This window comes from Nematolebias whitei, chromosome 6 (assembly GCF_014905685.2).
Source record: "Nematolebias whitei isolate Nwh7 chromosome 6, NemWhi1, whole genome shotgun sequence".
NCBI lineage: Eukaryota > Metazoa > Chordata > Actinopteri > Cyprinodontiformes > Rivulidae > Nematolebias > Nematolebias whitei.
This window is the reverse complement of record NC_056503.1, coordinates 16,602,702-16,624,500: the sequence shown is the minus strand read 5'-3', so window position 1 is coordinate 16,624,500 and position 21,799 is coordinate 16,602,702. Positions and strand designations below refer to the sequence as shown.

The 21,799-nt window shown below is 41.8% G+C and overlaps 1 protein-coding gene across 1 annotated transcript in view; it reads left to right on the top strand.

Annotated features, from left to right (window-relative positions):
- Nucleotides 1–19,960, top strand: part of LOC119411124 (TCDD-inducible poly(ADP-ribose) polymerase) — a 30,315-nt gene extending 10,355 nt beyond the window's left edge. Inside the window, exons 2-6 of the mRNA XM_037678052.1 lie at nucleotides 4,288–4,477; nucleotides 5,709–5,896; nucleotides 11,454–11,750; nucleotides 15,961–16,218; nucleotides 19,172–19,960. Of these exons, the coding sequence (XP_037533980.1) occupies nucleotides 4,288–4,477; nucleotides 5,709–5,896; nucleotides 11,454–11,750; nucleotides 15,961–16,218; nucleotides 19,172–19,361 (1,123 nt within the window). The 3' untranslated portion in view covers nucleotides 19,362–19,960. The remainder of the gene's footprint in view (nucleotides 1–4,287; nucleotides 4,478–5,708; nucleotides 5,897–11,453; nucleotides 11,751–15,960; nucleotides 16,219–19,171) is intronic.
- The last annotated feature ends 1,839 nt before the right edge of the window (nucleotides 19,961–21,799 follow it).

Here is a 21,799-nt window from a genome sequence, read left to right as displayed (position 1 = left end):
TTGCTTTCTTCTTGCTGATGTGATTATTAAGAGTTTTGAGTATTTTTATTACGTGCTCATTGCATTTTTAATAGAAGTTCAAGTATCTTTATTGTCGTTCGTATCACATGTGGTACATGAGGTGGAACGAAATTGTGTACTCTTTGAGTATCTTGAGATACTCAAAGAGTACACAATTTCTCAAAGTGCACAATAAGCTTATTCATGTTAGTATTGTGTTGTTCTGCATCACGGTCATTTTGTAAGTGGTTGGCAAACTGCAGAATAAATTGACCCAGGTGAGTTTAATTGTAACCAAAACACCTCGTGTTTATCTTTGACCTGAATCTTGAACACCTATTGAGCATCAAGGGTTGGACAACTGGGAGATCAACTTAGAGAGGCCAGACTGAGATGGTTTGGACATGTCCAGAGGAGGGACAGTGGGTATACTGGTAGAAGGATGTTAGAAATGCAGCTGCCAGTAAAAAGACAGAGGAGATATATGGATGCAGTTAGAGAGGACATGGAGGTAGTTGAGGGGTGTCCAAACATTTTCATATGTGGGCCAAAACCTTGACGATGAAAGGAGTCGCAAGCCACAAAAATATGAAATCGGTAAATAAATAAATATATTAAAAAAACGTACATCTTATTTAGTGGGGTATTTATTTATTTTTTTGGAGAAAGGACAAAATTTACTAATTTTGGTGGAGAAGATGTTCTAAATTATTGTAGATCAAAATGTTAAAAGCTTCATGACCAGTAACGTTTGATTACTTTATTTTTTAAATTAGATTTTATTGATTTATTGCCAGAAATTTGCATTAAACGTAATATTGCTCATTTTGAGCTATTTTTAAAATCCGTTTTGCTGTTAAACCTAAAAATTAAATAAAAAACGATCGTCATTAAATTTGCAGAAAGTCTCCATGAATCTCTTAAGCCTACGGGCCAAAATTGTACCATCCTTAAGCTGCAGTTGTGGGCCACACAAAATCACTCCAAGGGCCACAAATGGCCCCCGGGCCACACTTTGGACACCCCTGAGGTAGTTGGAGCGAGGACAGATGCTGTGGAGACCCCTGAACAGGGAACAGACAAAAGAAAAAGAAACCTAAAAGTCTTCAGAAGTTATTACCGTATTTTTCAGACTATAAGGCACACTTAAAATCCTTTAGTTGTATTAAAACTCATCAGAGAGCCTTACGTATTAATTCTAGTTGTGCTTACTGACCTCGAACCGATTTGATGTGGTACACGGCGCTCAAGAAAACACAGCGAGTGTTCCTGCCGTGGGTTTGTTTCACTTCATGCGCCTTATAGTCTGAAAAATACGTTGCATTGTCGGGTTTGTTTGGTCCTTAAGATCCAGTGAGTCGGTCACATTTTGGACCTCATAACAATTTAAATTATCCTGTTCCTACAAGGCTGAAAGGATAAAAAATTGTTTGTGTAATTCACAAAAATCAGTTCCGTGTGGACGGCCTCTAAGTAATTTATACCAGGAAAAAGACCTAAAAAGCTAACAAACCTGCGCACACACACACACACACACACACACACAGAGCACGCTGTTGTTGTTAATCACATACTACATGTACTGTTCTGCGCTGAGAAAAGAGAACCGTGCATGACATGCACATTTTTCATAACAAGCTTTAAAAACAAACTGAACAGGGATGTGTAGCGTCTAAAAGAAGCGGTGGAAAGAGGAACAGAGCAGAGACGGAACAAATAAGAAATAACGGAGAAAACAAAAAGAGCGGACGAGAACAAGCCGACCAAAGGTGAAGCAGAAGATGTCCTGTTTCTCTCAGTTCCTCGCCTGCCTCGTTTGTCTTCTACGCCCGTTTCCATATTCGTTTGTTCTGCCGCTGCAGTGAACGTTCAAACTGTTGTCCTGTTTTTGTTTTCAGAGGAAAAAGAAACGCCGTTTAGTGTCTCGAACACTGAAAATGGTCAAACAGAACAGAAACTATCATTATCTGCGTTCCCTTCTGACGATCTGGTGATCTGGGAGTCGGTGACACGCTTTTCTGTTTTGTTTCTGCACATGCTCAGTAAATGACCTCCTGTTTCACTTCCTGGTACGAAGACACCGTCACGGTATGACTAGGCAGAAGCCGCGAGGATAGTATGTACAACTTCTGTTCATACACGTTTACTTTAAGGTGGTAGAAAATGGGTCTGGGCCTCCCCTTCTTGCAGAATCCAGAGTTTGAGTGCATTGAGCCTCGGTGACTAGAAGTGGACTCTTGCAGAAGAAAACGCTGTAGTTTTGCTCACTGTTCACCCGTTTAACACGGTTTCTATGCAAGGCTGTTCAATTATTAAGGGATTACTCACTGCTGTTCAGCTTTTCTGTTTTAGATGAAAAACATCCTAAACCCTCATTTTCTTCACTCTGTATAGCTCTCAAGAACATATGTGCAGGGAAATAAGTGTCTTTTTTTTTTTTTTTTTTTTTTACCATAACGTGCCAGTGTGTGATGGGCACATTTGTGTGTGTGCAGTGTCTGACCCAGAAAAGTTTTCCCACAGGCCATTTGGAGAACAAATGCAGAGACTAAAGCACATGTGCGCTCACGCACGCAAACACAAAACAGGGTTTTTGACCCACACACGTCCAGACAGAGAGACGGATGTGATGAGCTTACGTGTTGCCTCTGTTTACGCAGCGGAGCACGACTCTTCAGGGCCGCAATGATTTGGCAACACAGCTTGTCACCTATTGATATGACAAGATATTCAAGATGTTTTTCCTTCATTTATAACTTTGCTTTTTAGCACATTACAGTGCTAAAATGTGATATACAGTAGTCCCTCGTTTATCACGGGAATCCGTACCCTGAAGACCCGCGATAAGTGAAAAACCACAAAGTAGGAATAGTCGTACAAGTAGTAAGAAGTAGTTTATTTTAGTGTATATATATATATATAAAGGTGTTTTAAACCATTCACACACTATATTCTAAACAATGTTTCTAAACTCTAAACCAGAACTATTCAGCTAAACTGCTCAGGGGGGCACAGTTTCTGAAGGCCAACAGCTCGGGGGCCGGACCTCCAGCGATTAAAATCATTATGTAAATAAAACAATGTTTACAATAATCTGTTAACGTTTAAATTTGTTTATTTCATTGCATTGAATCATAAATGCAATAAACAGAACCCAAAACTAGAACCCCCCCCCCCCCCAAAAAAAATAAAAAAATAATGAAGTGGGCCAGATTATAGTTACCCACAGGCCGTCAGTTGAATAGCTCTGCTCTCAACGCTCTAAAAGAGCACGGCATGTCATGATTTCAGCTCTCTGCCTCCAGCTGCACTCTCAGCCACGCCCACTTCTTCGCTCTGCATGGAGATCAGCTGATCAGCTGCAGGAGGAAGCTTCTCCCACAGCTGTGGGCTGCACACAGGTGCTAAATCATTTAAAATAATTTATTTTAAATTAAAAAATTTCGTACCGATCGTGCGGCGCATCCATCATTCAGCCAATTGTGTGTCATGTCCAATCTTACTTTGAAAAACCGCGATAGAGCGAGTCCACAATAAACGAACCGCCAAGTAGTGAGGGACTACTGTAGTATAAAAAATTGATATGTGTTGTTTTTTTTTGTGCAGCCAAAGACCAGAGGCGATAATGTTTTTGCCTTTGTCTCTGGGTGGGTGCAAAATTAGCAAAATATCTTGTGGAGCAGTAGATGGATTTTTATGAAACTCAGAAAGGAGTTAGATTAACTAACAAATACCTTGACTGCTAAGACGTTTTATATAAGATATGCTTAAAAAAATCACAACAAATAGCTGTTTTATATTCAACTGTTTTTATCTGTTAGCAAAATATCTCTAGAGCAATTGGGACAGTTTTATTGAAACTCACGAACGCACATCGATGACCTCAAAAGTTCATTCGCTTCTTTTAATGTCATGTTGGTGTTGACTCAGGTCCATTAGCTCTAACAAGAGTTACTGCAGTCTTTACACTGTGATCTGTTTTAACCATTAGAGACATTTTGATGTTTTTAGGATTTAAGATTTGACAATGAAGTGCTTTTCCTTTTGTTAGCCCACACGTTGCATGTGCTGTCATCCTGCGTGACTCAGTCTGTTTGACGAGCAGAAGTCGTCTCGCTCCGGGGCACACGGGTTGAACTAAGGTTCCATCGATAGCAGCCACATGTTTGGTCACAGCCCCTGATGGAAATATAAACGGTGACTGTTTAACAACAAGGTCACCGTGCCTCAGCGGCGTGGGTGCCGGCTGCTTGCGTAGTTTTTAATGAGTCACAATTTGTCTTTCAGGGGCCGAGTGTTTACCCTCAACTTTGGCACAATGCGAGTGTGCGACCTCGAGTTGGACTGCGTCCGGCGGCTGACCACTCCCCCCAGCCCTCTGCCCGCGCCTGCGACGAACCCGAACCCCACGCCCAGCTGTCACACGGTGTGGAAATACTACTGCAGAGACAACTTTGGCTGGAGGGAATACTCCGAGGTAAGCTGGTGTTGTGATGTGCGTGTCTGTTTGCACACTCTGTGAACATGTGACGTATTAACTTTGTCTGAATCACGGGTGTCCAAAGTGTGGTCCGAGGGCCATTTGCGGCCCTTGGAGTGATTTTGTGCGGTCCACAACTGCAGTTTACGAATGGTATCATTTTGGTTTAAGAGGTCAATGCAGACTTTTTGCAAATTAGTTGGTAATCCTTTTTTATATAAAGTTTAGGTTTAACAGCAAAACTGATGTAAAACTTTTCACAAGGAGCAATATTAAAACAAAATACAAACCTTGGACTAATATTTTTATTTTCACTTCATGGTACAAGGCACCAAAAACCTTCACTGATTTCTACATAAAGGAGACTTTTGGATAAAGATTCATAAAACTTGACTAAATATTACAGTTAATACAATAATCAAGAGGGAAACTGGACCTTTTTAAATGAATATAACGTGGTGTCATCTACGTACGAGTTGATCAGCTTTATCAAACCTATGAATCTTGTAGAGACTGACAGCTGGACGATTTTTCAGAACTTTGATCAGCCTTTTGGGTCGTCCATGGTCCAAAAGGCTGATTGACCCCCTTTTAAAAGGACTCTTACTCAAATTACACTTTTGTTGCTGAGAACAGACTAAAATAAACTTTCCAAACACAAGAAAACGACAAACATAGATCCAACAAATCAGATCATTTTTAATAATAAAAAAATAAAAAAAAGCTTAGTGTTTATGAGGCTTTTAATGTTTTGGATCTTCAACAATTTTAAACTCTTTCTCCACCAAAATTAGTAAACTTTTATCCTTTCTCTAAAATATTGTTCACGTTGAGTTAAATTCACATTTTTGTGGCTCACGAGTCCTTTCATCCTGATAGTTTTGGCCCTCGTATGAAAGCGTTTGGACACCCCTGCTCTAAATCAATCAGCTGAGTAGAAGCTGTGATTGGATCGATTCTGAAGCACATGCACTCTCACGTGCTCACAAACACGTTCTAATCCCTACTTTTGACACACCTGAACACAGTTCATGCTCACCCTCCAGGATCAGTTTTCTTGTTATTCTTTAAAATCTCCATAATGTTTGCCTCGTGTGAGTTTTCTATTTTATTATTAATTTTGTTCCTCCTTCTTTAAAACAATGAAACTTGCGTTGTCAGCTGCTGAAAAATGAAACAAACCGATCTCAACTTCTCCCTTTTCGTTTTTTTTTTTTGTCCTCCACAGCCGGTGGTGAAGCTCATTGAGGAGGCGAGCTTGAGGGGCTTGAAGGAGGTGCGGTTCATCACGCTGCAGAACCAGTACATCCTCAACATCAAGGAGGGCTTCCAGCAGAACGCTGTGTTCGGCTTCAGGCGGCAGATCAAGAAAAGGCCCATGTTCATGTCGTCCGTGATGCTCACGCCACACCTACAGTAAGTGTCTCGGTTCATGCACGATCTAATTCTACTGGGCCATACTGGTCCTGGTGAGCCATAATGGATGCTGCAGGTGATTCAAAGCTTAATATCCAGACAAAAATCACTTCAGCTGAACTGTGCAAATCTAATGACATGCCCATCAGTTTTAGTAGGATTATCTTAATCCTAAAAAATGTGATTGTGCAGCTTCTAACAAACAACTAAAAAAGCCCCTGTTGGATATTAGCTTACCAATGTTAGCATCTTTGACTGCCTCTGTTTTGCTCCAAGCTATTAAACTTTTTTACCCCCATTTAGTTTTAATTGTTTTTAAGCTGCCATGGCAAAACTGCAATGTGTGGCCTTGCATGTGATCTATACTTTTGTTAGGTGATTTGTTACAAAATGCCCAAAAAAGAACAACAAAATCCCACAAAAAGTCTCTTAAAACAAACATTTTACTAAACTTGTAAACTTCTACCATAGAATACCATTTTATCCAATGGTTTTAAGTCACAGGGGAGCAGGAACAACTAATGTGAAAATTCATGCAAAAAAACAAACAAACATTGCAAACAGCTCCAACATTTTCCTCTTGAAGTTATGCAACAGCTGTTAAGCAGCTTGTTCTAATTTTGCAAGTCGTACAAACCGATGAGATGAAGTTTGCAAACTAAACATAGATGCAAATTAAAAATGAACCTATTTGATCCTGACTTGAAGATAAAGTTAATCAAAAAGCATCCAGGTTCTCATTTCTCTTGTCTTTTTTTGTGTAAAGGGTCGACATTGCTCTGTGATTTTGTCAAAAAGCATTTTATATTTCCAAAACAAGTTGTTTATGTAAGCTTAAGTGGCAGGCAGCACTGCTGTGTAACTCTTACTGAAAGTTGGCCGGTCGATGTGTAACACGCCGTCTCCTCACAGCTCCCTGTGTTCCCTGGGCGTCCTGACTTTGTGTTTATAGACGTGCAGGCACATCGAGGCCAGTACACGATGCCAATGTCACAGTCAGGGCTGAATACTCCAAAGGCTCTGGGCTCAACATCCATTTTTAATCCAATCTGGTAACGCTGCAAGCTGGCAGCTTGAACTGAACTGGAAACCTTATAAATTAACACTTATCTCAGGTCAGATATTTAGCAAGTCGAGCAGGGTCACCAGCTCACAGAGGTAGACAGATGGAAAACATGAAACCAGACAAGAGAGATGCCGAAAAGAGAGGAAAGCCAACATTCCTTAAAACAATCTGTTTTTGTCCTTTTTTTTTTTTAACAATTGCTGATTTTCTTCAAAGTAAAGCAAATATATCTTCAATTCATTCAAAAACAATAAATTCTTTGAAGTCTGCTTCAATAGACTTGTTCTTTTTTGTTTTTGTTTTTGTTTTTTTAGCTTTGAGCAGTCCTTTAGCTACTTTTAGCTTTAGCTTGACTTTAGGTACATTTTATTTTCAGGGCCTAGTCTGTCACTTTTTGATACCTTTTTGCTCTTTATAGTTTCTAGCTTGCCTTTTACCTATTTTTGCTAGCATTTGCTACTATTAGCTAGTCTTTCATTACTTTTAGCTTACCTTTTGCTGTTTTTAGCTATTGTTTTGCTACTTTTTGCTTCTAGCTCCCTTTTTGTTACTGTAGAATATTGACTGTGAACACAGTAATATTGAATATTGGCCTCTCACAGATGCCGTAGATCTGCAAATGTGTAGTAATGTCCTTAGCACCAATAACTACCAGCAGGTGCATATGAGCAGGTGCCTATTGAATGTCTCCCGCAGGGTGTGTATATTAAAGAGCATGTTCTGAGTTAAGTCGATCGCTTTTATTCCCACAACACATAACTTGGTGTCAGAAGTGGGATACGAACCCACGCCTCCACACAACAGTTACATTTTGGTTTGTAGCTAGTGTTTTAGCTTTTTTTTTTCATAATGTTCTGCTACTTTTAACTAGCAATATTCTACTTTTGCTTTTTAATTAGTGTTTTTTTTATTTTAGATTTTTTTTTTTTTTTACAAATGTTTTGGTATTTTTAATTTTTTAGCAACATTTGCTACTTTAAGCTGTTAGCTAGTGAAAAACTAGTGTTCTAGTTCTTGCTTTCAACCACCCACTTTCTTCAGCAAATTTCAGCAGTCATTCAGCATTTAGCTTCTAAATGAACCTGATGTTCTGCCAACTTCCTGTCTTTGCATAAAAGTCGATGTATGTGCCCCACCCTCCTATTTTCAGAGCAAGTGATAACTGATTGAAAACGAGTGGAGTCGTTCTCCACCTTTAGCTGATTTATTTTTCGCTTCTTGTGCCGAACAGGCTCTATAGCTAGCTGTGTCCTGCCAGTTTCCTCACACTTAACGAACGCCAGAACAAGCTGTTCCCACCTGGCTGGGATGGTCAAGAGAAATGGGGAACAGGAGATGGAGGAAAGTAATGGGGAGGATTTTAAACCGGGGGGAAGCAATGCCAGACTAGAGAGTTGGATAAAAATGCAGCTGGAAAGTTCTGAATGGTTTCCAGACTGGGAGCTGAAGCTGTCGATGAGGGAAACTTTACTGCAGAGCTGGAGTTTGAACTGGACTTCGATGAGTCATCACATCAAGCCACAAAAGGACTTGCTTTGGACTGTAAGGAAGTGTTAACCTCAGCAACCTCTTGTTTCTTTCGTCATCTCTACCTCTACCTGAGAACCGATCAACAGAGGATGCAATCTCCTCTGTGGTCCACACTGCGCTCAACCACCTGGAGCAGAAAAACTCTTACGTCCGTATGCTCTTTGTGGACTTCACATCCGCCTTCAACACCATGATCCCCCAAACCCTGATGGACAAACTATCCACACTAGGACTAAGCCCCTCCATCTGCAACTGGGTACTAGACTTTTTAACAAACAGACCACAGTTAGTGAGGATCCACAACCTCTCCTCCTCCACCATAACCCTCAGCACTGGCTCTCCTCAGGGATGTGTGTTGAGCCCCCTCCTGTTTACTCTGCTCACATATGATTGTGCAGCTACCCATCCAGGCTGTCACATTGTAAAGTTTGCAGATGATACAGCGGTGGTGGGATGCATCACAAACAATGATGAGTCCAGCTACAGGCAGGAGGTGGAACACCTGGAGAGCTGGTGCAGAGAGAATAACCTTCACATCAATGTGAAGAAGACAAAGGAGATGATTGTGGACTTCAGAAGGAACAAAAACACCTACACCCCCCTGAACATAAGAGGATCTGCGGTGGAAGTGGTCTCCAGCTACAAGTACTTGGGTGTACACATGAATGACAACCTCAGCTGGAGCAACAACACCACCAGCCTGATCAAGAAAGCTCATCAGAGACTCTACTTCCTCAGACGGCTGAGGCGAGCTGGTCTGGGAAGCTCAGTCCTCACCTCCTTCTACAGATGTGCAGTGGAGAGCATCCTGTGCTCCAGCATCAACGTGTGGCATGGAGGCTGCACAGCTGCAGAAAGAAAAGCTTTGCAGAGAGTGGTGAAGGCTGCACAGAAATCTGTTGGAGTCAGTCTCCCCACCATCACAGACATCTACACCTCCAGATGCAGGAAGAGGGCCACCTGCATCATGAAGGACCCCACCCACCCAGCACACACACTTTTTGCCCCACTCCCCTCAGGAAGGAGGTTAAGGAGCATTAAGTGTAGAACCACTAGACTGAGGAACAGCTTCTACCCTGAGGCTGTTAGACTCATGAATCTCTAACTAGAATAATCACTGTGAAAAACCATATCATGTTGTTGCTGATCTGTTTCATGTTGCTGCTGATCTGTTTCAATGTTGATGTGTTCATGCGTGCACATCTGCTCACAGACTCATGTTCATGTTTGTGCTGATGTTCAATGTTTTATGTTATGAGTGCTTAGTGTATATTTAGTTGATGTTTTTCTTAGTTCATATCTTAGATGTTGTTACTGTTTTTCTTATACATTTTATTGTTGGATGTAACTGGGACCCTGTGTACATAATTTCGCTCCACCACATGTACCACATGAGGTGCGAATGACAATAAAGAAACTCTGACTCTGACTCTGACTCCTGATTGATGTTATTTTCAGCTCCCTCTCCTGTTATCTTCCCTAATCTCTCTCACTCACTCCTTTTTTTTTTTAACGTCCAACTCCGTCATTCTTTTGTTATCAGTTCCTTTTTCGTTTCTCACTTGCTTTCTGCAGCAGGCTGCCTGTGATCTCCTTTAAGCAAACAGGGAATAGGTGCGTGCTTGTGTGTGTGCGTGCATGCAACCGGACAGACAAGATAAGAGATAGGGGGAGAAAAGAGATGAGAATAACTGCCACACCAACGTCTCTCGCCTCTCGATAACACACACACTTTCATAGACGATAGAGCTAACAGCATTTACACTTAGAGGGTGATAACTTGACAGTAAAACTACTGTTACTGACTCAAATGCCAGACATGGTACGGATTTTTTGGCACTTGGGTGACAGCTCCACAATTGGCATTTTATTTCTCTACCTCAATCCTATTCTAGCTCCCGTCCCCCTCCTCTGGTTGCCTTGTTTTGTCGTCTGGATTTCATTTGTGTTGTTTCATTCAGAGTTCTGACGGCTGATGTGGAGAGAGGCGCCACCCCGCAGTGTATGCCTGTCACGACTGACAGTTGTTGCAATACGATTTTGAGACGTGTGGGCTCGTCCCAGCAGACGGAGGGTTTTGTTCCACGGTCAGGACATGGTGTTGATTTGAAACAAGGTGGCGCAGGAACGTGCAGGGGTACAGTTTACCAGACGGATGCTGACATGCAGGCATCACTGGCAGGAATTTCACCGCATTGATGGGCTTTTGATGATTTCCTGAGGTAGCCAGTCCACAGCAGTTTGGCTTTAAAGCAATTTGCTCATAATTTGCCATGAGGTTTATTCCCCTGATAGGTAAGTTACGATACATAGCAAGTGCTCATGCTTACCACGATTTTGACTCATTTGTTGCTGTAAAAGCGCAGAGCTGTAGAGCTGTAGAGCGACAACACAAAGCGTCAAAGAAGACGCCCCAGTCGTTGAAGCACACAGTCACAGTGGAAGCTTTTGAATAAGACGCAGCAACATTTCATCACAAAGTGCTTCTAGCTCAAAGTAATCATCCCAGTTCCAGCCCCTGTTGTTCTGGGTGGCAAGGCTCAGAGTTTGGAAGTTTGCAAAGAATTATGTGCGATGTGTCGTGTGCGGGTTTAACATTTTAAGTATGTTTTAGGAAACATTTGTGTTTCCTGTGTTTAGCAGTGTTACATAATGTTTCCACAAATCTGTTTGAGTTCACAGATTCAAACATTAAGTACATTTTTAAGTAGACAAACCGAAAATATATGTTTTATCTTGACAAATTGATCAAGTGAACCACACTGTTCTAAATGTGATTTAGAATGTGATTAAAGTGTACGCTTGTCTGTATATTGTGGATAAAATAAGCACACTACACATAGCTGAATTCAAATATTGCCCACTCTGATCATGGTTTTATTAAGCTATTATATTTATTCATACAGAAACAAACAAAAGAGGTGTTTAATTTACACGTTTTGTCTTTTTTTTTTTCCTCAGAACGTTGGGCGGCCTCTCTTTATCGCCCCTCTCCTCCTCTTCTTCCACCTCTGTCTCCACATCCTTGGACACCTCACACCCGCTGTCACCAACCACCACCAACCCACCCAGCCTCTTTCCTGAGACATGGTTGCCAATGACGATGAGTCAGGACTTCCTGCGGGTGCCTGTGTCCCGTGAAGATCGCAGCTACCGGACGGTGCACAGCCTGTTCCACAAGACCGTGTCGGAAACCAAGTTCAGGATCATCAAGATTCAGCGTGTGCAAAACCCCTTCCTCTGGGAGAAGTACAAGAGGTGAGGGCAGAAGCATCATTTCCATAGATCTTAACAAGCTTATTGTTAACACAAGTCCCTTTCCTGCTGAGGTCATTGAGTTCGCTGCTGGCAGGTTTGATGTATTCATGTGTTTTGCATGCATTTTTTTATTTGCATCATTTGTGGTAGAGTTGTGGCTTTGGGCTTGAAATCTTTTCTTTGTTTGTTTTTGTAATTGATCTGAAGTAAAATGACCGCTTGTTACAGAGTCACAACTCTAATAATGAGTGCAGGAGTTTGTTTGGACTGTTTGGAAATGTAACTCACCTGAAAGCAAAGTGGTCATAGGTTAGAGGCATAGATCTGGATCAGACGGTTCAGATCTTGTGTTAAATATCTGTCTTGGGTGATTTGACTGCGAGTGGACAGCTCTGTTTGAGCGCTCACACCCGGGGGGGGGGGTTAAAGTGTATCCCAAGATGTTTTTGTAATCGCACATCAGTTACCCGCTCTGTATGCAAATACACACACAAAGCCACACTGGAGTGTCTGATCGGCACCAGTGTCGGCAGCTCTGCTGACGTTTCTATAAAAAATGACATTTAAACATTTGAACTGTATTACTATTTTGACTAACGTGGTTCAGAGCCATTTGACTCTTATTTTGTGGCGTTATCTCTAAATCCTGATTACTCAGCTCTGTCAGAGCAAAGACGGGAGATTTGGCTGCTGTTTTCTGCACAACTTTACTGTGAATGTGTCATCAGTCCTCTGTTTAAGTGGGTGAATGTAATGTGATGTAATCCAACAAAGTTCAGTCAGGTCATCTGGACAGTTTCTTTTTTTTGTTGTTGTTGTTGAGATGTTTCGTCCTTCATCCAAAGGACTTCATCAGTCCGAGGAGCCACAACAAGCCGAGTCCCACAAGCAGCACACTCGTATAGTGAGCCATCCAGTTTGCTGGTGATCAAATGGTTTTTGAAGTTTTGATTAGGGGTGCACTGATTGCAGTTTTCTGACCGATTTCTAAAAAGTCTGACCTGCCGACACCGATTTTGTTCAATAAGCGACACCGTCACAATAAGGTCACAATGCACCTTCAATTTTCCAATCTTATTTTATTGAAAAACATACCCTCGAACAATGTCCTAGAAACAATACAAACTTGTTTTAACTGTCCATGAGGTAGTGCTCTGAAATATAAATGAAGTTCAGAAAATTGTTGTTAAAACTACAAAAAATCGGTTTCTCATATAAGTATCGGCCCATCGCTGAGCGCCCAAAATTGAGGAAATTGGGCTGATAAATCTGTGCACCTCTAGTTTTGATGTTTTGAACCACTTTGGCTATGGCTGCCTCAGAGGAGTTGACGGGGAAGAGGGCGAGTCCCAGAACCCATCTTACCACCGACAAACTGGTCGGTCCACTTTGTGAGTGTGCTGCTTGTGAGATTCGGCTTGTTGTGGCTCCTTGGACTGATGAAGTTCTTTGAATGAAGGACAAAACATCTGAACCAAAAAAAAGAAACGTCCAGATGACCCGACTGAACTTTGTTGGATTTTCTACCTGGATTATTGAGCATGAACTTTGATGTTTTGAACCGATGTGCTGTAATGTTAGTCAGACGGTTGTCTTGTGATTGACAGCACATTTTACTGTACAGTGACACCAGCGTGTCCAGTCAACTCTGAAAACAATAGAACAAATGTCACACTAAAGAGACAACCACCACGCCTCACTAGGATTGCGCGATATAAACGGTATACGGTAGAAACAATAGAAATTTAGCCTACGATAGAGATCTGTCTTCTACTGGCTAACCGCAGTAATTCTGTGTCTGAAGTAAAATCAGAGTTGTCAGTTTAATCATTACTTTTTTTTAGTTAAAAACTGTGCGCAAGTGGCGTTAGTCATTTCTTCAAGAGCTAAGTAGCGAAGCTACAAGCTAACTACAGCCGGCTTGCCGTAGTGTTGCCGTATTCTGACGCATACGCAAAACGCTGAGTTCCGTCGAAAGTTTTTTTTTTTGTTTTGTTTTTTTTTCCATCGAAAGTTAAAGTAAGCGTTGGTCAGCTTTAGAGAAACCTGCTCTCTGATCTGTGAAAAGGACACTGTGTTGTGTGATTTTACTGTGAGACCCTCTGGTCAAAGCCACAGATTCATTTTGTGTCAGTTCTCCATTAAAGCTGAAGGCGTCGCCAACTAGAGGTTTGGAGGGTGAAGTGTTTCAGTGTAAAATGCTGCTCTGTTGCTGTTCATTAAGTGAGAATACTGGAAACTGTTAAAAGTTAACAACATATTATTTTGTTTAAAACATATGGCTAAAACTATATTTGATATATTTTGCACTGTTTAGCTCTACAAGAAAGAAGCCTAATACTTGATTTGTTTATTATTTTAAAACTGTCTGAACCTAGTAGTGGAATTTTTTTAAAATTCAAAATATGATGGCAAAAGGACACCCTATGCTTTTTTTAGCAAGTTTTATACCAAAAACATATCGTGATATATATCGTTATCGCCACCCTTCACAATACATATCGCGATATGAATTTTATGCCATATCGCACATTCCTACGCCTCACCCTTTAATCCGCTCCGTACTCCCAAGGATGGCCGTAGCTTTTTCCCTTCGTTCCTCAAGGCCAGGTATAGATTCGGGTAATAACTCAGCTGCGTGTTTAGTTTTTCATTGAGCATTGTGTTCAGACTGCTGATAAAAATGGGACCAGACTACTTCTGATGAGGCTCTTAGTGAAATTGTTTTCAATACTATCCAAATGCAACTACAGTAGTCCCTCAATTATCGCAGGGGTTATGTTCCACACATCCCCGCGATAGGTGAAAAACCACAAAGTAGGAATGCTATATTATTTTCGTATTTATACATATATTAAGGCTTTATAAACCCTTTCCACACTCTTACAATGTTCTAAATTCTTAAACCTATGTAATTTTACCAATGTGTATATGTACTGTACAGTACTGCAAAATTTTGCCCACCAGCTCTGCAGACCAGCAGCTTGGTTCTGGTTCTGCAGACCTACCCTGCAGCGACGAAGCCCACAATCCAGGTTGATGTGCGCGTGGATAATTGAGCTTCAGGACTATTTCCTGCCACTTCTGAGAGTTTCATAGATAGATCGTTACTTCTGACTTTGCTTTGGAAAAAGCTTTCCCACATTTCAGCAGAAAGCAGCAGCCGGACGCACTGTTGGCTTCTGGGTATTGTAGTTCTTTTGACTTGCCTTACAGTATAGGCTTATTGAACGAAAACGACAAAATGTCAGCGCCTGTCCGAAGTATTTCTTTAATTTTTTAAAACTTTTTATCTCGTACCATCCCAATCACGTGAGTAATATTAAAGTTGACCATCGTTGAAAAACCGCGAAAGAGCGATGGACTACTGTACACAGCTATGCGAGGCAGAACCAGGTTTGAACAGGACTTACCAGAATCCAAGTGATGCTACTGTGGTGCATGTAGCTCTTTATAGTCTCACAAACAGAAACCATTCTAACCCAAGACTTAGATTAAATCTCACATAATCTATCGCATCAGGTCAAAAAGTGTTGGAAACGTCTGAATAATGATGGGGAAAAAAAACAACCTTGAAGCTAAACGAAAGTAGATGCAAAAAAAGGGTGCAAACTCGACAAACAAACAAAACTAGGCCAAACGGTACGAGCTTCGTGGGACTTCGTGAGAACGACTCGAGGGGTGTGTGAACACGGCAGGTGGAGAGATGTTTGGTGACGGTGATGTTCCTGTTGTGAACGCAGCAAGTTAACCGCTTGGTTGTGACAGTTAAAGCCTCGCACACCGACCGCTGCCACGCAGTTTCACAATGACTCCACGGTGTGTGTTTGTGCGCAGGTGTCGCTATCGCTGCCTCTGAAAGTGCTGCGCTCCTCTGATTGCTTTTTTAAAATTCCTTTTCCTCACACGCTGGTTATATGTCAGCAAAACCATAAACTCCTGTTTGCATGTTTGTGCCGTTCGTTTGATGCGAGCTGTGATGGAAAGTGGAATTAAAATGGTCTAGCAGGAAATTCGGAGCGTGTGAGTGAACTGGAGTGTCATTTCAGAGGCTGAGAGTTCACGTAGGGGTCATGACACTCGCGACACCAAAGGCTTCCTCCTGTCTAATTGATCTGATTAACGCTGCTCAGGAAACAGAAAAGAGACAAAGTTTTTATCTTTAGGTTTGGATTTAGCTGTTTTTAATCCCGTCTGCCTGCTCCAACAGGAAGAAGGAGTACATGTCGCGCCGTATGTCCGAGATGGACCGCCTCCTGAGCGAGCGTCACCTCTTCCACGGCACCTCGGCCGACGTTGTGGACGGCATCTGCAAGCACAACTTCGACCCAAGGGTTTGCGGCAAGCATGCCACCATGTTCGGCCAGGGTTCCTACTTTGCCCGCAAGGCTGTCTACTCCCACAACTTTTCCAAGCGCTCGCCCAAAGGAGTCCACTGCATGTTCCTGGCCAAAGTCCTCACCGGCAGGTGCGTGGTTGTTCAAGCCAGTGGAGAAATGTTCTGGAAATAAGGCGCTTTACGTTAGCGCATTAGCAACTGATTTTTAAAAGTTATTTAATTTGTTTGTTTGTTACAAGATGAGCTCATTTCCACAAGCAGCACTTTTTTTATACAAGTGATGCGTCGTTTAATTCTTTGTTCCACTCGGGCTCCTCAGCCCGCCAACTACAGGTTGGTCGATATGGCTCAAATATAACATTGTGATATTTCAGAGCAGTCTGACGATAATACATTTTGTGATATAACAAAAAAGAAACAGAAATCATAGTTATTCATTTGACAAAATTAACGACATGTTGCATTGCAGTATTATACAAAAATAAAAATAAACCAACAGGTTAGTTTTGCTGAAATTACTTTAGTAAAGTATTCAGTCTCCAAGTATAAAAATAAAAAATAAAAAAAAGATCATTCTGTTATTTGGATTGAAAACATCTGCACAAAATATAGATCAGCAAAATCCACCACAAAAACTAAAGTGCAGGTGACGTTTCCCAAAATAACTCAAAATAAAGCTTAAGATCTGTTGAGCATAAACAACAAAATATATGTTTCCTTTAAATGAGCTATAACTTCCAGAAGTTGTAACAAGGTGATCAGCTGACCCTGAAGCTTGTGGTGTTTCTTCTTCCTCTGTTCCTGCAGGAATGATTCATTTCTCTGATCACCTGACTCTGATCACCTGACTCTGATCTTGGTCCATGGACTGTGGAGCCAGGGCTGGGGTGGTGGTGGGGGGGAGGGGGGGGCACAGCTGAGCTGAGCTGCGCGTTGTTTGTTTTTAGCTTTTTAGTTAGCTAGTATTGCACACGGCTAGCTTAGCGTTACGCCAGTACTGACAGGTGGTGGGGGGGGGGGGGGGGGGGTGTTCAGTTCGGTAGTTCGGCGCGCTCGGTTCTGTTAACGGGGCGGGGCGCCCCGCTTGTATAATGGCAGGGGAAACACTGATGTACTTACGTCATGAAATTAGCATATCATGATATAATTTATTTTCCCGGGCAAGTTTTTTTTTACTGGTATTATCGTGAGCGATATGATATGGCCCAGCCCTGCTGCCAACCACATTTTGCTTTGACGTGGGGGATGATGAAATCATTTTATTAAACTTTAAATCAACGCCGCACGTTTCTCAGTTTTATTCGTTTTTGCACAATTCACCGTCCTTGATGCACAGTTTGATGAGTTTGACAGCTACGTACATCTTTATATCTCTTTGAACCCTAATCTCCTGCTTTCCGTCACTCTCACCAAGCCTAAATTTACCAAACCCATCGGTGTTAATTTGGATCATGAAAATCCTGAGGTTCTTTTCCATAAACCATCTTTCAGCCGTGCTGTGCTGCTCCGGTTCCTTCAGACAAAAGTCAAATCTGCAGCCTCACATGTAAAACAGCTGATTTGGCTGGACCCATCAGCACATCAGCACCTTTGTTATGCTGGAACAGATGGTCCATGGTTGGTAGTGGTTTTTGAAAGCCTCCCCCACCCTCGATCACTCTGTGACTCTTAACTTGGGTCTGATCTGTTCCACAGAACAAACCTTCAGACTGAGCTGGGTTTTAAACTGATCATGTTTGCAGATGACACTGCTCTTCTTTGAACAAGTTTTATTTATGGCTCAGGAGACACGGGTGCTGATGGAGGACAGCTGTTTAGAATTTGACTTGATAGTTAAAAAACAACGACACTACAGCTCTCCGGTTCAATGACCTCCTACACATCAGCAGTGCTGTGGTAGCTCGGTCTCTCAGCGCCGCCATCTTGTAATCCTGAGGCTGCTGGTTCGAGTCCGGGTTGCATCAAGAGGGGCAGCCGGCGTGAAACGATCAGCAAATCTTCACGCGAGTTAACTTTGTGTGGCGAGCCCTGAAGAAGGGAGCAGCCGAAAGAAAAACAAACATTTATTGCACTTGAAGCTTATGCTTTTATTATTAAAGATTAACTAAAAGACACTGACGTGGTGGATGACTAAATTTACAAGGTTTGTTTTTAAGATGTTAAACAACAGTTCTCCGAAAAAGTTAAAGTTTTAACAGAAGTTTTTATGTTCGATGCTGTAAAAAAAATTAAAAAATCACAATAGCCACCGATCCATTGTTTTTGTCATAGGCATGTAACAGCTTATTATTTAGACGCATTGCATTATACAAAATGTAAAAGTCAATAAATAAAAGTTATTGACAAATTTTGAAATGACAGAAAATTGTGTGTGATGGTCAGAACATCTTGGGCTCAGAACCAGTTATGGAGAAACACCAAGAGATTGTGATTGAAGATGATTAAAATACAACTTAGCAGTAGTTTCTGCCTCATTACTTAGCCCGCTGCTTCAATCTACAGTGTCTACACAGGCCACTAGTGATGATGTCATCAAGGTAGAGACTTTAGTTCAGGGCTATTCAACTAAACTGCTCAGGGGGCCACAGTTACTTAAAGCCAAGAGCTCAGGGGCCGGACATCCAGCAGTTATTGTCAATAAGCGTTTTGTGGTTTAAAATCTAGTTTTATTTAAAAATTACCCCATTGATGGGCCGAACTGAGCTCACCCGCGGGCCTGATTTGGCCCCCGGACCGGCAGTTGAATAGCCCTGCTTTTGTTGGACCATCTTTTTCAGTTTGTGTTTACTCCTTTTCAAAATGGATATTATGCATACTGATATTATATTATTCATATTTTGGGGGTAAATTGTGCAAGTCTAGTTCAGGACCCGTAGACACATTTAATTTCTAAAGATTGAGTCAAATGAAATCGATGTCCTTTAAGATCTCCTGCGGTGAGGGGCACGAACGTTGCAGAACGTCCAGCGACAGAGGGACGTGGTGTTGGCAGCGTATTCTCCTCCTGTCTCAAAGGTGTGATGTCCACTCAGAGTTCCAGAAGCCGGGTTAACGCCGTCTTCTTCCTCTTGTGTGTCCGCAGGTTTACTGTAGGAAACCCCTCCATGCGACGACCTCCACCCATCAACCCCCGTGACCCCTCTAGTGACCTTTTTGACTCCTGTGTAGACAACTGGGTGGACCCTCAGATCTATGTCATCTTCAACGATGACCAGAGCTACCCGTACTTTATCATTCACTACGAGGAGGTACCCAACACAGTTGCCATATGAGGCCCACATCAGAACCTGGTGTCAGGACTTTGCAAATGCTCCCCCCGCTCAGTCTGCACACGGTTGGAGCGGTGGAGGACTTTTGTCACATTAAAAGGACGACTAAAGACCAAAAAAGTTTCAAATTGAGGTGAAGACGGCTCCACTGGAATAACTTCATTCATCTTGTACTTGAAGGAGGTGAACTATCAGAAATGTTTGCAAATGCTCAGTGACCCGGCTCTGCAGTCGACTGGATCCAGCAGCTTCAGCTGGAAACGACTGGATTAGCAGACAGAACCCATTTTTTAAGCTTTCGGAGGTTGATGACTTGAGTGGACTTGCATAATTTTAGTAACTGGTTTAAATCAGGAACCTGGTGATGTTTATCGCTTTTTGTTTGTCTTTCTTTTTTCTTTAATTAGAGCAGATTCAGGAAGAAGCAAGCTATTCCCTTTATCCTTTAGTCTGTGGTGTGTGTGACTGTATGTGAACTTGTTTGCAGGGCAAACACTGTTATGGACAGTTAGCTTCCTGCCAGTACTGTGAACAACCAGCTGGGGAAATGATGCTAAAGGCAACGAAACAAACCGGTCGGAAACCTCGTCAGAGTAACATTATCTCTCTGAGCCTAGACAAATTTTTCAACTTTGTGTGTGTGAAGTGCTGAATACATGGATTTTGTGGCCTGCTCAACCAGAGATCAGAGTCTCGGACTTACTGTAAACCTCCTGGCAGAGGGTTCACGTGAAGCTGCTCCTACTTGCCGTTTATTTTATTTTTCCTTTCCTTCGCTCCCACTGATATGGTCCCTCCTGGAGCGACTGAAGCGTGTGTGTGGTCTGTCTGTGCTGCAGCGTTTTTATTTTTATTTTTTTTGGTCAACGAATCAACTGAAGCTCATCTCTGTCTCGCTCAGACAGCAGGTTTTTTTTTTTTTTTCAACAAACTGTACAGGCATTTTCTTTGTTTATATTTTGAACTGTGTGCCTTTTGTTCATAAAATGTTTATTTATGTTAGTTTTAATGTTGACATTGATTTAATAAAGAATTTTAAAAAGCAATTGATTGAATGAGCCGTGTTTGTCCAAATCCTGTTGATTCCGAGAACCGGCCATGGGAATTATAGCATGTGATTTTTTTATTTGTTACATTTTTCAGTTCAGTTTATTTATATCGTGCCAAGTCACAACAGAAGTCGTCTCAGGACACTGAACAGAAACATTCACATATAAAATAATAATTCAAGACTTTTATCTGAGGAGCAGACTGCTTTGAGCTTAACTCCATCACAGACTCTCGTCTTGAGCAAGCATGAAGGCGACAGTGGAAAGGAAAACTCCCTCATGAGGAAGAAACCTTTAGCAGAACCAGCTCAGGACATGCGTCCATCTGCTTTGACCGGCTGGGTTTGGTAGGAACAGATGCACAATGGCAGGTCAAGAATCACATGTTAAGATAGAAATAGCATCAAATGAAAACTTCAATTTAAACAATTAATTTAAGGACATGAGGTCAATTTGTCATCCAGTAGTCTAAGCCTATAGCAGCATAACAAGCCAACCCTAACTATAGGATTTATCAAAAAAGGAAAGCCTTAATCCCAGTCTTAAAACTGGACAATGTGTCAGCCTCATGGACAGAATCAAAGTTGGTTCCATAAGAGAGGAGCCTGACAACTGGAAGATCTTCCATTCTGTTTTTGAAACTAGCAACCACAAGATAGCCTGCATCTGAGAGCGAAGTGCTCCGTTAGGAAAATATGGAACGATAAGATCTCGAATATAAGATGGAGCTAGGTTGTTGAGGGCTTTGTAGGTTAGAAGTAAGATTTTGAATTTAATTCTGGATTTGACGGAGCCAATGGAGATAAGCTAAAACTGGGGAGACATGATCTCTCCCACTAACTCCAGTTAAGACTCTGGCAGCAGCATTTATATTTTATTATGATCCTTAAACATGAAGCCAGTTAGTTCATCTGTGCTGCCATAGTATCCGCTTGTTTCCCGTTCAGTCTATAAAACATAAAAATCCTTAATGCAGCTGAAAGTAAATGCTGCAGTGATCCTTTGTTCCTCCTAAAAGCTCCACAGGGAGTGATAAAAGCAAACGTTGCTCAGTCGGTGCAGCAGCAAAATAAACTGCTCGCCTGAGACGCAAACATGATCTGATTAGCTTACCTAATGATACTCATCAATTGAACTCCCCCCATCGAACAGAATCAACCAGTTTGTTATTAAAAATAACAAATGAAGTTCGATTCAGTCAAGTTTAAAACTCTTTGTGAGACGGAGCAGGAAAACATAACCAGAGCAAAGGCTTAAAATAACTATAAATAAAGCTTTAAACTGGTACAACAAAGAGTCTGCAGAATGATCCCAGGTGGCACTCTCACAGGATGCATTGGGAATGACTCTCTGCTACTACCACCTCACATTTTAGAGCATAGTCTGTAAAAC